This window comes from Papio anubis, chromosome 8 (genome assembly GCF_008728515.1).
Source record: "Papio anubis isolate 15944 chromosome 8, Panubis1.0, whole genome shotgun sequence".
NCBI classification, from domain to species: Eukaryota; Metazoa; Chordata; class Mammalia; order Primates; family Cercopithecidae; genus Papio; species Papio anubis.
Genome location: NC_044983.1, coordinates 58,565,942 through 58,581,625, shown reverse-complemented (window position 1 = coordinate 58,581,625; position 15,684 = coordinate 58,565,942). Strand labels below are relative to the sequence as shown.

The window sequence follows — 15,684 nt, the reverse complement described above, 5'->3', positions numbered from 1 at the left end:
AGATAACATATTGACAGGTCTGGGGATTAAGACAGGCCCATCTTTGGAGGTCCATTATGCTACCTACCACAAAGACCTGACTGCAGTAGATGTGTGAACCCTCTAGCTGAGTTCTTCAATTTGAAAGTCCCTGGGGAAAATGCAAAAGTGTGCAAAAAGTAAGCATACGCATAGCTGTTCCAGAGGTGCCATGATGGTGCAATGTTGTTCATACCTGTGCATGAACAACACAGGCATGGTTTGATGACTCTTTCTCAGATGTTCTGAGTAGGCCATGTATTCAATAGAGACATTTTCCCCTTCCTTTGCCATAGTTATATTTTTTCTTTATGTGGGCCGAGTTGCCAACTTTTAAATATAGAAACTGGGAACTGAAGAGGTATGTAATACTGTTAAAATGATTGGAGAAATCAATCTGGTAATATTTGCTTTGCTTGCAATTATAGTATTTATTTGTAAAGCCCCTTTTATACTGGATAGTCAATCAGCTTTAAGACAGCATAGATATTATCAATCTGAGCCTCTCAAGCAATCTGGACTTCTGGAAGTTTCTTCATAAAAATAAGTTTTAGCACTAAAAATGTAGAGAGCAGTGTAAAAGGACAGGAACCAAAAGAAAGGAACACTTAATTTCTCTTTGATTGTATTTTTTTCATGATCCTCCAAGTGTAAATAAATCAAGCTCTAGAGGAATGGTAATATTATGTTTTACTGTTAAAAATTAATTTTTTAGAAAGCTTGATGGATATGTCTATAGTGGAACTGAGCAGACTATGTTGAACAATGGTGTATGCATTGTAAACACTAAGTACATGACCAGGTCACAGAATAAGTCAATATCCTTTTGAGATGTCTATTTTTCATGTGGAACTAGCAGTAGGAGGATAATGTAGGTTAAGGAAGATGCATGCCAGAAATATATTTTTTTCTCCTAGTGATAACAGTAAGGCTGAGCTCGTATTTACAAAAGCCATTTATTCATTCAAAAATATTTATTGAATGCCTACTAAGAGCAATGCTTTGGAGGGGATGTATGTGGATGTGAATACATAAGCATGAAAAGACAATTTACTTCTATCCTCAATCTTGTTTACAATCTAGAGAGAAAATACTGGAACTAATGTGTGATTCTTGAATGTGGGGAAGGCATTTTATAAATGTCTTAGGCAGGCTGGGTGCGGTGGTTCATGCCTGCAATTTCAGCAATTTGGGAGGCCAAGGAGGGAAGATTGCTTGAGGCCAGAGTTTGAGACCAGCCAGGGCAACATAGTGAGACCCTAACAAAAGTTATGTAAAAAATTTGCCTGGAATGGTGGCACACACCTGTAGTACCAGCTACTCAGAAGGCTGAGGCAGGATTGCTTGAGCCCAGGAGTCCACAGTTGCACTGAACTGTGATCATACTACTGCACTCCAGCCTGGGTGACAGAGGGAGACCATTTCTAAAAATAAATAAATTAATTAAAAGAAAAAAAGTTATTTGATCTTCTAGTTTGAAACCAACTTCTGATTTCACTTATTTGATACATACCAAATCATGAGGTCTCTACAACAGATTTACCTCCTTTTATTCAGAATTTTAAAAAGCTAAAATAATGCCACTTCAAATATGGGTATCTTTTGTTTTTTCTACCAATTTTTAAGTGACTTTTTAGGAAATCCAAATTTATTTGATAGAGACAAAGGTGATTTCTATCTATTTTATTCTGTGGTGGTGTGAAAGTAGTTTTTTTTAAATGTAGGCAAATCCTCTAAAATCTTTAAATAGGATAGTCTGTCAGGCTTAGCAGATTTTAAGTTCATCAAAAAAAGAAAATTGAGTGTGCATAAATAAAGAAGAAAAAGTTGATGATAGACAAGGAATTCTTGTTGTTATGTCTTTAGAAGGAGGAAAGTAATAGAGTCAAGAACAACGTAACAGAGAAACTGCATCACTGTCAGATTTCTGCCTATTAGAGAGACGGCTGTGTGAGATAGGATTGGGTGTGTGTAGGAAGGGAGGTAAAATTATGTCCGAAATGTCTACACCCTGGAGGGCTGTGGAGTGGAGTCAAATCCCTACAATCTTTGTACTCAGGAGCAAGATGGGAGATGACGCTGGTGTGTGTTACAATTTCTACCCGAGTTATCCAAAGCTAAAAGTTAATAAAAATCACTCTCTTATTTTCCGTTAGAAGGGTGCAAGTTTTTGTGGCGATCCCCCGGAAACAAAAATATTGTCTGGCACGTTTAAATTTTACTGGGACAATTGGATATCAGCTTCTGAAATGCTAAGGAGTTTATTCTTTTGGATGTATTTTTTTTTTTTTTTGCTCTGATGCCTAATAATTGTGTCTCGCAAATACAAAAGGCTTCCATACATGGAGTCAATAACTCCCTCGTCAACCAATACCCCTATATGCTTGATCTGCAAGTTGAATTTTCTCTGGCAGAAACTTATGTAGACATACGTGGGAGCAGAATAACATTTACACATCAATTAAGACAATTATAAGATAATTTGAGAGTTATTCTAGCTACACAATTTTACCTGTTTGCATCTTTCATTTTTAATTAAAGTTTCACCAAATGCACAAATGTCTTCTAAATGTCTCACCTAATTCCTCTGGTGTTCAGAGAAGCAGTTTGAACAGTGTGTGTGTGTGTGTGTGTGTATGTATGTATGTGTGTATATATATATATATATATATGTGTGTGTGTGTGTGTGTGTGGGTGTGTGTGTGTATATATATATTATATATTTATAAAATTCACTTTGTCTCTGATGATGAAAATAATTAGAATTTGCAAACATGATTTCTCTTAATTAAACATGAGTTAATATATCTCCCCACCAAAAGGAATCCTATCATAGGAAGCTGCAATATGCTTGAGTATGTTTCATGATATGCTCAATATATACACAACCACACACACACAGAAGTATTGCTCAAAGTGAGATACACACACACACACCTTGGCACACTTCTATGTCCTAGGACTTAAGTACTTCCTCTCTATACATTTTGTTTTCTTAAGTTTTTAAGCATTAAGAGAGTTTATCCTTACTTTGATCGTTCTTGTCAGCATTAGGATGTACCTTGCACGTAATAAACCCAGACTATACAACGAATTCGATTTCAACTAAATTTGAAGTCTCTCTGGATATCAATCCCCCAAGCCTATTGCAGTTTCCTATGATAGGATTCCTTTTGGTGGGGAGATATATTAACTAATGTTTAATTAAGATAAATCACCTTTGCCAATTCTAGTTGTTTTTGTCATTAGAGACAAAGTGAATTAATTCAGAATCTTTTGTTCCTTAGTAACCCTAAAGCATGTTGCATTTAGAAAAAAAGTGTGAAAATTATTTGACAGTGCATCTAGTTTTGTCAAATCTGCTAGCTATCCAACAATTATTCTGTTACAATCGGTAGACAGATGGGAAATGGGAAATACTGAGCTACAGAGTTGAAACAGAAACACCATGCTGTGGTCACTAGAACTGACGCGATGTGTGGGCACTCTAGTGCATTGCCTTACACATTGTTTTCATGTAAAGAATAAAAAGTTTTCACAGCACAATTAAACATTACTTTAAGATAACTCTAAAATCTTACTGGAATTGTCAGATGAAGGAAAATAATTCTTTGTGTTTCCTGATACCAACTGTGAGGGTGTTTCCCCTGCCTCTATGTTACTGAATTTTCAATCTACGGTTCAGCAGGTGTGATCATTATTAAATCATTCATCACTGATTTAAAAGAATCATGAAGGAATGCTTCAACCTGAAATGGAGACAGTGTTACCTTCCCTATCTATGAAGATACATGGAATCAATCAACTTCGAACATCTTAAATAAATTGCAAGTTTGTGAAGGCAGAAAGAGGATAACGTTCATTAAAAATAAATGCTAGCTCATTATACACAATGTCATTTACAAGGCTCTGACACTGGAAAAGCTGGCTACTCCTTGGTAATGTTTTCTTAGAAAACAAGTAATGGAATCTTGGGAGAATATCAAACAGAGGCAGGATGCTGAGTCTAGTCTCCTCTGTGAGTGAACTTCACAGAAACTGCATTTACTCCCTTTAATAATAAATAGACCTATCACACTTCAGTTTTTCAGGAAAACTCATTTTTTTTTTTTTTGTTTATTGAAAGGTTTAGGTTTTACTCTGCTCAACTCTTCATACAGACATTTGCATCTTTAACTCTTTACTAGGCCTGATGCTGCTTAAGTTCTTATACTAGACCCTAAGTCCTATTTCTTAATCATCTCTGGACACTTGTTCTTGCCAAAGTCATCTCCAGCATAGACTTCATGAAGATATTGAGGCCATTGGAGCCAAAGCATAACAGGACCACGCAGTGAGAAGCCCTCCACTCAGCTCCATCAGTGAGCCAGGCTGACTCATGCAGGCAACTTTGTTATCTACTGTCCTTGCTGTCAAAAAAACCATGTAATTCTACCTACTTGACAAGAGGAGCTACTGTTTTGTCTTCTGGTTTTGCTAAATGGGAATCTTGAAGACAACCAGAAAATGTCAAATTGACATTATGAAATTTTAAAAGTTCTGAAATTTGCAGATGAAAGATACTATTATATTTAGTACATTTATGAAATCTTCCCTATACATTTTATTGTCACAGGACACCATACATAATGTAAAATAAAAGGGTATTTTATACTAAAACATTTAGCTTAGATGTGGGGTTTGAGTGGAAATCTTTTAAAAAATAATTTCAACTTTTAGATTCAGGAGGTATATGTGCAGGTTTGTTGAATGAGTATATTTCATAATACTGAGGTTTGGGGTATGAATGATCCCATCACCCAGGCAGTGAGGATCACAACAAATAGGTAGATTTTCAGCTCTTGCTCACCTCTCTGGCATTCCGTTAGTGTTTATTGTTTCCATATTTATGTCCATGTGTACCCAATGTTTAGCTTCCACTTGTGAGAACATGCAATATTTGGTTTTCTATTCCAGTCTTAATTCACTTAGGATAATGGCCTCCAGCTGCATCTGTGTTGCTCCAAAGAACATGATTGTGCTCTTTTTAATCCCTGCATAGTATTCCATGGTGTATACATACCACATTTTCTTTATCCAATACATCATTCATAGGTTCCAAGGTTGATTGCACGTCTTTGCTATTGTGAATAGCACTGCAATGAACATAAAAGTGCATGTGTCTTTTCAGTATTTTCCTTTGGGTGTACACCTAGTAATGGGATTGCTGGGTCAAATGGTAGTTCTAAGTTCTGTGAGAAATTTCCAAACTGCTTTCCACAGAAGGTGATCTATTCCCACCAGCAGGGTATAAGTGTTCCTTTTTCTTCACAGCCTCACCAGCATCTGTTGTTTTTTGACTTCTTACTAATAGCCAGTGTGACTGGAGTAAGATGTTTCTCATTGTGGTTTTGGTTTGCATTTCTCTGATGAATAATAATATTGAGCATTTTTTCATATGTTTGTTGATGGCTTGTAAGTCTTTTTTTGGAAAAGTGTTCAAATCCTTTGCCCACTTTTTAATGGGGTTATTGGATTTTTGCTTGTTGAATTGTTTTTTGCTTGTTGAGTTGAATAAGTTCCCTATAGATTCTGGATATTAGATCTTTGTTGAATGCATAGTTTGCTAATATTTTCTCCCACTCTGTAGGTTGTCTGTTTACTCTGTTGATAGTATCTTCTGTTGTGCAGAAGCTCTTTAGTTTAATTAGGTACGATTTGTCAAGTTTTGTTTTTGTTGCAATTGCTTTTGAGGACTAATTTAGTCATAAATTATTTGCTAAAGCCAACGTCCAGAATAGTATTTCCTAGATTTTCTTCTAAGATTTTTATGGGTTAAGGTCTAACATACAAGATATTTAATCCATTTTCAGTTAATTTTTGTATGTGTGAAAGGTAGGAGTCCAAATTCATTCTTCTGAATGTGGCTAGCCAGTGATCCCACCAGCATGTATTGAATAGGGAGTTCTTTTCCCATTGCTTATTTTTGTCAGCTTTGTTAAAGTCAGATGGTTGTAGTGGTGTGGTTTCATTTTTGGGTTCTTTATTCAGTTCCATTGGTCTGTGTGTCTGTTTTGGTACCAGTACCATGCTGTTTTGATTACTGCTGCCTTATTGTATACTTTAAAGTCAGGTAATGTGAAACTTCAGGCTTTGTTCTTTTTGCTTACAATTGCCTTAGCTATTAAAGCTCTTTCAGGGTTCCACATGAATTTTAGAATAGTTATTTCTGGTTCTGTGAAAAATGACATTGGTAGTTTGATAGGAATAACATTAAATAAATTGATTGCTTTGGGCAGTATGGTCTTTTTAATTATGTTGAGTCTTCCAATCTGTAAACATGGAATGTTTTTCCATTTGTTTGTGTCACCTATGTTTTCTTTCAGCAGTGTTTTGTAGTTCTCACTGTAGAAATCTTTTCACTTCCTTGGTTAGATGTATTCCTAGGTATTTGTGTGGTATGTATGTGTGTTGTGTGTGTGTGTGTAGTTATTATAAATGGAATTGCATTATTGTTTTGGCTTTCAGTTTGAATTGGTGTATAGAAATGCTACTGGTTTTCGTACATTGATTTTGTATCCTAAAACTTTACTGAACTCATTTATCAGTTCTAGGAATCTTTTGGTGGAGTCTTTAAAGTTTTCTAGGTATAGAATCATATTGTCAGCAAAGAGAAGTAGTTTGAATTCTTGTTTTCCTATTTGGATACATTTTATTTCTTTCTCTTGACTGATTACACTGGCTAGCGCTTCCAGTGCCATGCAGAATGGGAATAGTGAGAGTGGGCATTTTTGTTTTCTTCCTGTTCTTAAGGGGCATGCTTCCAACTTCTGCCCATTCAGTATGATGTTGGCTGTGGGTTTCTCTTAGATCGTTCTTACTATTTTGAGATATGTTCTTTCTAAGCCTAATTTGTTGAGTGTTTTTATCATAAAGGCATTTTTGGATTTTATCAAAAGCCTGTTCTACATCTATTGAGATGATCATTTGATTTTTGTTTTTCATTCTGTTATGTGGTAAATCACATTTACTGACTTGCATATGTTGAAACAACCTTGCGTCTCAGGAATAAAGCCCACTTGATCATGGTGAATTAACTTTTTGATGTGATTCTGGTTTTAGTTTGCTAGTATTTTGTTGAGTGTTTTTGTATCCATGTTCTTCAGTAATATTGACCTGTAGTTTTCTTTTTTCACTGTGTCTTTGCCATATTTTGGTATCAGGGTAATGCTGGCTTTATAGAATGAGTTAGAGAGGAGTTCCTCCCCCTCAATTTTTTTGAACAGTTTCATTAAAAGTGGTATCAGCTCTTCTGTGTACATCTTGTAGGACTTGGCTGTGAATCCATTTGGGGCTTTTTTTGGTTGGTAGGTTTTCTACTACTGATTCAATTTTGGAATTGGATATTGGTCTGTTCAGCATTACAATTTGTTCCTGATATAATCTTGGGAGGTTATGTGTTTCCAGGAGTTGATCCATTTCCTCTGGATTTTCTGGTTTGTGTGCATAAAGGTGTTCATAACAGTCTTTGATGATCTTTTGTATATTTCTGTCGGATTGGTTGTAATGTTACTTTTGTCATTTCTGATTTTGCCTATTAGGACCTTCTTTCTTTTTGTCTTTGTTAATCTAGCTAGTGGTCTATCAGTCTTGTTTATTGTTTAAAAGAGCCAACTTTTGGTTTTGTTGATCTGTTGTATAGATTTGTGCATCTTAATTTTGTTCAGTTCTGCTTTGATTTTAGTTATTTATTTTCTTCTTCTAGCTTTGGGGTTATTTTGTTCTTGTATTTGTGTGATGTTAGTTTAATTTGAGATCTTTCTAACTTCTTGACGTAGGTTTTTCGCACTATAAACTTTCCTCTTAACATTGCTTTTGCTGCATCTCAAAGATTTTGGTATGTTGTATCTCTGTTTTCATTTATTTCAAATAATTTTTCATTTCTGCCTTAATTTTACTGTTTAACCAAAAGTCATTCAGGGGCAAGATGTTTATTTCCATGTAATTGTGTAGTTTTGAGAGATTTTCTTGGTATTGATTGCTATTTTTATTCTACTGTGGTCCAAAACAATGGCTTGTATGTTAAGTTTTTTTTAGTTTATTGAGACTTGCTTTATGGTTAAGCATATGGTCTATTATGGAGTGTGCTTTGTGTGTAGATGAGAAGAATGTATATTCTGTGGTTGATGGGTGAAATATTCTGTAGATCTCTCTTAAGTCCAATTGGTCAAATGTCGAGTTTAAGTCTAGAATTTTTTTGCCAATTTTCTCCCTCAGTGATCTGTCTAATGCTGATGGTGGGGTGTTGAAGTTCCTCACTATGGTTGTTTAGCTGTCTAAGTATTTTCGTAGGTCTAGAAGTACTTGTTTTATGTATCTGGGTGCTCCAATATTGGGTGCATGTATATTTAGGATAGTTAAGTCATCTTGTTGAATTTAATTCTTTATAATTATGTAATAATGTTTTATTTGATATAAGAATAGCAACCCCTGCTCTTTCTGGTTTTCCTTTTGCACTATAGATCTTTCTCCAACCCTTTACTTCGAGCCTATGAGTGTTGTTACATGTGAGTTGGGTCTCTTGAGTATAGCAGACAGATTGGTTTTCTCTTTTTATCTACCTGGCCACTCTGTGCCTTTTAAGTGGAGTGTTTAGCCAGTTTACATTCAGGGTTAATATTGATATGTGAGGTTTTGATCCTATTGTGAAGTTGTTCACAGTTTGTAGTTTCTATATATTAGTAACTTTATAGAGTCTGTGGGATATGTACTTATGTGTATTTTTTTTTTTCTTTGTCATACCAGGTATTGTTCTTTTCTTTCTGTTTAGAACTTCCTTAGGGATTTCCTATAATGCTGGTAAGGTGATAATGAATTTCCTTAGTGATGGCTTTTATTGAAAAGATTTTATTTCTCACTCACTTATGAAGCTTAATTTGGTGAGACATAAAATTCTTGGTTGGAATTTCTGTAAGAATGCTGAAAATAGGCCTCTAATCTCTTCTGGTTTGGACATTTTTTACTGAGAAGTCTGCTGTTAGCCTGATGGGCTTCTCTTTGTACATGGTCTGATCTTTCTTTTTTTAAGCTGCCTTTAAGATTTTTCTTTATTATTGACCTTGGACAGTCTGCGGACTATATGCCTTGATGATACTTGCTTTGTATAACATCTCACAGATGCGCTCTGGATTTCTTATATCTGGATGTCTGCCCATCTAGCAAAGTTAAGGAAATTTTATTGAATTATTCCCTCAAATGTGTTTTCAAGGTTATTCTCCTCTTTAAGGAATTCCAATAATTCATAGGTTTGGTCAATTCACGTAATCCCATATTTCTTGAAGTTCTTGTTCTAACTGGGTTAGTTCAAAATATCAGTCTTCAAGCTCTGAAATTCTTTCTTCTGCCTGGTCTAGTGTACTGATAAAACTTTCATTTGTATTTTAAAATTTCTTAAGTAAGTTTTTCAATTCCAAAAGCTCTGATTGATTTCTTTTAAAGATGTGTATCTATTCCTTATTTTCTGGATTGCTTTACAATTTTCTTTGTCTTGATTTCAAACTTTTTGTTTGATTTCAAATTTGTCTTGGAGCTCATTTGAGGGTCCTTACAATCCATGCTTTGAATTATTTATGTCATTTTTGAATTTCCATTTTGGTTAGGGAGGATTTCTGGAGAGCTAGTGTGATTCTTTGGTGTCACCACATTCAGATTTTTCATGGTGCCATAATTCTTCTGCTGGTTCTGTCTCATCTGGGGATGCTTCTAAATGTTGTAATTTTTTATTCTTCTATAACTTCTAAATTTTGTAATTTTTTCCATTATTCCCTTGTATTTATTTATTTTTTGTTTTGTTTTCCTTTCCCCACTTTCCTAGGAGGCGTGAGTGTAGAGAATGCTGAGGGAGGGTCTCTGACTTTTCTTCTACACTCTTTTGTCAGCAGGTCTTATATTGGGCAGTGTAATTCAAACTACAGGCCAACAGATAGTGCATATGGGTAAGAATTAACTACAGATGGATCTGATACTTGATTATTATTTATTGAGAGAAGTTCTCTATGCTGTCTCAAGCAATGAACTGATCCGTGGAGTGTATAGGGTAGTCTGAGCTTCTTGCTCATCCCTGTGGAGAGGGTCCAAGATAGGTGGGACTGGACCAGGCAGGCCTGCTTGCAGGTCCACCAGTGGCAGGCACAAGCATCAGTGCTGAAGGGATGTCCAGTGGGAAGGCGGTAAGCACTGAGAGGTGCATCTAGGCATGGAGCTGAGAATTCTCTTCTGCTGGAAGCTCTCTGCATGGGAGTTAGGGAGGTAAATTAATAATCCTGGGCGTAGAGCATAGAGGACCCTGTTGCACCACAGTCTCTGCACAGGAAGGGTTAGGCAGCTCAGGCTCCTGATCGAGCTGTCCAAGTGCCTGGGCTTGGAGTGGAGAGGGCCCTGCTGCTCAGTGGAAGTTTTATGCTTAATTTCTGACAGGTTTTCAGAAATAAAAAAACTACTTTTATAAAATATATGCATGCACTTTCATAGTTGCACCATGCTGTTAGAATAAACATATATTAAAAAATCAGAAAAATGATAATAGAGATAATATAAAGCAAAAGGAATTAATTTAACTTTAGAAAAATTTAAGGCAATTTATGTTAATTGGTCCCTTATAATGTGCAGGAGTCTATATTAAGTATGTTCACATGTATTATCTTATTATTCAGTCCCTTGGTTAATGCTATTTACCTTTTATATCAACTCTTGAGTTTACTATTACAACTCAGATTTAATCCTAGTACACTTCTGCATATTGAGTATAAAGGGAAAAGTCTGGATTTTTGTTTCTTAGTGGGAGAAAACGGTCATAATTAAATATGAATCATAGATACTGTATAAGTGGCTACCAAAAAGTCTATAGAGAATGTTGTGCCAATGACTTTTTGCCCTGGTAAAAAATGAAAACAAAACCAGAAAATACTGGTTCCTGAAAATGTACCTAGAAACTTTCTGTGTTCTGCCATGACTCTTAGATCCCTTTCATTTCTGCCTCTCAGAGACTACTTTGAGCTCCTTGAGCTTGAAATATATATATCTACAATAGGATTCTGGCTTCTCCTTTGATGCATGCTTTTGCTTTTTTAGTAACTAGAACACAGTGGTTATTTCTTCAATTTGTTCATTTCCCACTTTATTTCAAAGTTAATTTGAAACAGATGTGGCAATTATTTTTTTCCTTCTCTCTCTTTCTCTCTTTGATGCTGGGATGAAAGTGAAAAGAATAACTTACAGCAGTCTAGTTTAGGCACTAATATCTCTAATGAATTATAAAGTTTGTATTCACGTAGAGAAAGAGAGGTGGTTATAGTTTTTAAATGGATTTCCTTTGAAATAGATCTGTCTGTCTATCTATCTATCTATCTATCTATCTATCTATCTATCTATCTATCATCTATCTATCTACTTAACAAACAACAAAAAAATTTAGCCTTCCTAATCTTGCCTTCATGCTATCATTCTTATTTAATTTGTCAAAAATCATAAAATCACAGGACTTAAATATCCTATTAATATGATGTGTCTGTTTATGTCATACCTATTTTTGGCAATATACCTGATCTTATTATCTCTTACTTTTCATGCACATTTAGAATTTATCCTTTGCTGGGCTCTATTTTGTCTCATAGAACAAGCCCACTTCAGGGGCCTCTCTACCTGGTTTGCTTATGGTAATTTTTTCTTCACTAGTTTCTTTACCTTTTGTGGTATTGACATGTGACATCATCCTGGGGTCCAGATGCTTCCAGTTACTCTTTTCAGTGTGACTGAAATGCAGATGGTCAAACATTATGATGCAGAAGAACCATGTGGACAGCTTGTTAAAACTCTGAGTTTCTGGATCCCCAATGCAAGAGATTCTGATGCATTCAGTTTGGCATTTTTCACACTTCAGATCACTCCGATTCAGGTTGCTGAGGTTGACACACTAAAAAACCTCTGCATTAAGGTAATAACTCATGACTCTGAAGCCTACTTTTTCTTGAAGAACTTTAAGTTCTGTATTATCTATTACTATAAAACAGACATATATATTATTATATTTTCTATCAACCAAATTGACTATTTCTATATAATAAACCTCCAAACCCAGTGATTTATTTTGATCGTGAATCTGAAATTTAGAAAGTGCTTGATGGGATGTCTCATCTCCATCCTTGCAGTGTCAGCAGGGGTGGTTTGACTGGAGCTAGATAGTTACTTCCAACAGGCTCACTCACTCACATCTCTGGCAAGTTGGTACTGGCTGCTGGCTGGGAGGTCAGCCAGGAGTCTTAGTTTCTTTCTCATGAGATTATCTATGGAGCTGCTTGGTTGGCCTTTCCCACAGCGTGGTGGCTGAGTTCCAAGAGTAAGTGGGCCATGTGAAAGTAGAAGCTTCTAGAATCTTAAGATCTGGCTCCCCAAATGGACATAGTAACATTTCTTCTGTCAAAGCATTTGTCAAAGCAATCAAGAGCCCTAACAGATTCAAAGAGTGGGTGTAGACTCCTCCTGTTTCAATGGGAGAAGCGTCAAAAAATTTTTAGCTAGTTTATTATAGTAACCTCATTATTTCAGATTATGATCGTCTCTAAAAGGGAACTTAGAGGTAATATAGTCTACTGGTTCTTAAATTAATGTGAGTAATGAACCATGTGATTGAAAAGAGAAAGCATTCGAATTCGATTATTTTTTAATTCTTTTTTTGTATATTGTCATACAATAAAATGGATTTTTTGGCATGTGTTTTACAGTTCTATGAATTTTAATATGTGTATAGATTTGTATAGTTCTATTACAACTAGGCTCAAGACAGTTTTGTCACCTCAAAGAACTGTCTCAGGCAATCTTTTATAATTATATTCTTATTCCACCTATAACCTCTGGCAAACACTGATTAATTTTATTTAACAATAGTTTTATCTTTTCTAGAATGTCAAAAAAAAGTGGAACAACAAAATATGTTGTCTTTTTAGACTGGCTCCTTACAATGTTATTGCATATATCAATGGATAGCAATAGTTTTTTAATTTTTTTTTAGCTACTGAATAGTATTGCATTTTGTAAACATACCTGTTGGCTTTTCTCTTCAACTGATGGAGGACATCTAGATGGTTTCTAGCTCCCAGCTGTCACAAATAAAGCTGCTATGAACATTCATGTGCAGAACTTCATTTTATTTTATTCCATGTTTTAACATTTTATACTTATGATCAATGTTCTAAAATGTGCATAATACATTGGTGTAGCTCATAAACGTAAACATAAATGTTTATAATTTACATATAAGCCATGTTTGAGTACTTATTAACTTAATGCTTCTTAATGTTAATATTTAGAAATTGTATTGCCAATGGTTGAAGCTGGGTGATGGATACATGGAGCTTAATTATACTGTATTTTCTACTCTTCTTTGTTTTAAAATTTACACAGTATAATTTTTTTTTAAGTTTGTAGACCTCTATCTAGTCTACCATAATCACGTGATAGAGAGTTGAGGATAATAATGGACTTGGGAGCAGGTGTCAGAGAAACACACAGGTCTTCTGCCTCTTGCCCATGTGTCATGCTGCCAGCCAGATGATTTAGGTGAAATAATAAATTACATAAAAATTTCAAGTTAACTATGTGTATTCTTCACATTTTAGCATTTGCTCTCCACATATTTGGAAGAATTGATGGATAATTTTTAAAAACCACATTATGAGAGCACATCAAGGTAACACTGCTCATGTTTAACCTGTAAGACTCTGTTTCCCCCAGCATAGTTGACATATAAACTGCAGAGAAGGCAAATTGCTAGGCTTGCAAGAAACGGAAGTGAGGACTTCCATTTCTTTGCCTGGTGTGTACAGAGATCCTGTGTTCTCTTAGCCTTTTGTTACTAATGCCAGCTAACAGGAAAGCACTGTATAAAGACTTTAGCATGGGTACAACTCTACAACATTGATGCAAAGCAATTTACTTTGTCAGAAACCATCACATGCCAAGCTCCTATCTCTTTATTGATACCAGCCTTTTGGTTTGGGCTGGGAAATTGTTTATTTACTATTTACTGTCACTTATTTATCTATTATTTACCTTTGTAAAATGAAAATTAAACTACCTAGATCAGCTTAGTTTGGCTAAAACCTGCCAAATAACAGAGTAATTTCCTTTCCACACTCTTAGACCTTGATAGCTTGTTCTGAGAAAAGAAAAAGGCTTTGAGACTAGGTATATAAAGTTGTATTTAAACCAGCAAAGGATCCCAGATTTGAAACAAATGACTATAGTTCATTACAATTCAGCATGTCTCAGCTATTTAAGTTCTTACACTTCCTCTGTTTTCCTAGCTACAGTACAAGGAGAGCATTGTATTTCCAATAAATAATGTATAATTAATTAGCATTTCCAAAAGCATAGTACCCTTCACATGTAATTGTCTTCTCCCTACCCAAACAGCAGGTACTAATGAGATCAGGTTTTTGTCTTGGAGCAATCAGTGACTGTTATTTGGTAATTATGGAGTGTTTAGGGAATGGAACTCAATTTCTCTAGGTTCATCCGTTTGAAATCAGCCTTGTTACTATGGAATGGATAGAAATATTTTACATGGGAAATCTTATTTAACAAAGTTAGAGAAGAGAGACTCTTGCTCCAAGGAAATTTTAATATGTACTGCCTAAGAGAATGTAATAATTCTGAATTAAATAGAATATAGAAGTCAGTAGAGATGATGATCACATTTTTAAGCAGGGCCTGATCTGCCATCGTAATAAATGCATAAAGCCTTACTCAAGCAAATTTAAATAAATAAAGTTCATTTTCTTGGACTAGGTTTTTAAGAATACACACACACACACCCACACACACACACACCACTTGTTACTCTTATGGCAATAATTATTTTATTTATGCCTTTATGGCCTCAAATAGCCTTCACGGTATTTTCAATGATCTATTGTTCTTTTAAGTTAGGAAATGATGCTAAGGTAACATAGGTCATTAAAGTGCAATATCTCTTTAGGCAATTTCCAACATGTTTATCAGAGATGAGCAGAGGAGAGTGTAGAGTACATGACTTGATGATTAGGGCAGGAGGAGGCCTGAGTCAGGAGCAACTATTATAATATTAGAGTGAGGCACTTGTTATAACTCGCCTTCAGGGATGCTATTGATATGGCATGTAAAATATGTTTGTCAGTTTTCATGGCATGGCTGCTGCTGTGCCCTTCATTCCCTCACTCCAGACCTCTCTGTGACTAGTGGGACTGCCTGAAGCTGACCAGCAGTCGGGAGTCATAAGTCAGAGGGCAGGACCACTCTGCCCTCTGTAGCAGCACCACAGACAGGCCAAGTTCTGTCACCCCATACTTTACAATACAATTTCTAAGCCTGGCTGCACTGAGGATTATCTGGGGAGCCTCTCACAGGTAGCTGTTTAGACCACATTTCATACATGATCAGTGCAGATCTCCAGAGACTGGGACTCAGGAATATTTGAAAATACCTCTGGGTAATTCTGATTATCAATCAGGTTTAGGGACCATTGTTTCACTCAGTAGGTTTGGCTGGTTTAAATACAGCTGTGCATAAAGATGACAAACACACACACATGCACAGACACAAATTGTCATAGCCATTTAAGCCAGTAGTTTATCTAAACTAGTGAATTTTGTC

The 15,684-nt window shown here is 35.5% G+C and overlaps 1 protein-coding gene across 5 annotated transcripts in view; it reads right to left on the bottom strand.

Moving 5' to 3' along the window:
- The window catches only part of NKAIN3 (sodium/potassium transporting ATPase interacting 3), a 705,418-nt gene that overhangs the window by 131,627 nt on the left and 558,107 nt on the right, over window positions 1-15,684 (bottom strand). Inside the window, exon 5 of one of the 5 annotated variants that reach the window (XM_031669583.1) lies at window positions 9,346-13,151. The exons of the other annotated variants lie outside the window; for them this stretch is intronic. Coding sequence (XP_031525443.1) covers window positions 13,008-13,151 — 144 coding nt within the window. The 3' untranslated portion in view covers window positions 9,346-13,007. Of the gene's footprint in view, window positions 1-9,345; window positions 13,152-15,684 lie in introns of those variants that run through there. 5 annotated transcript variants of the gene reach the window in all.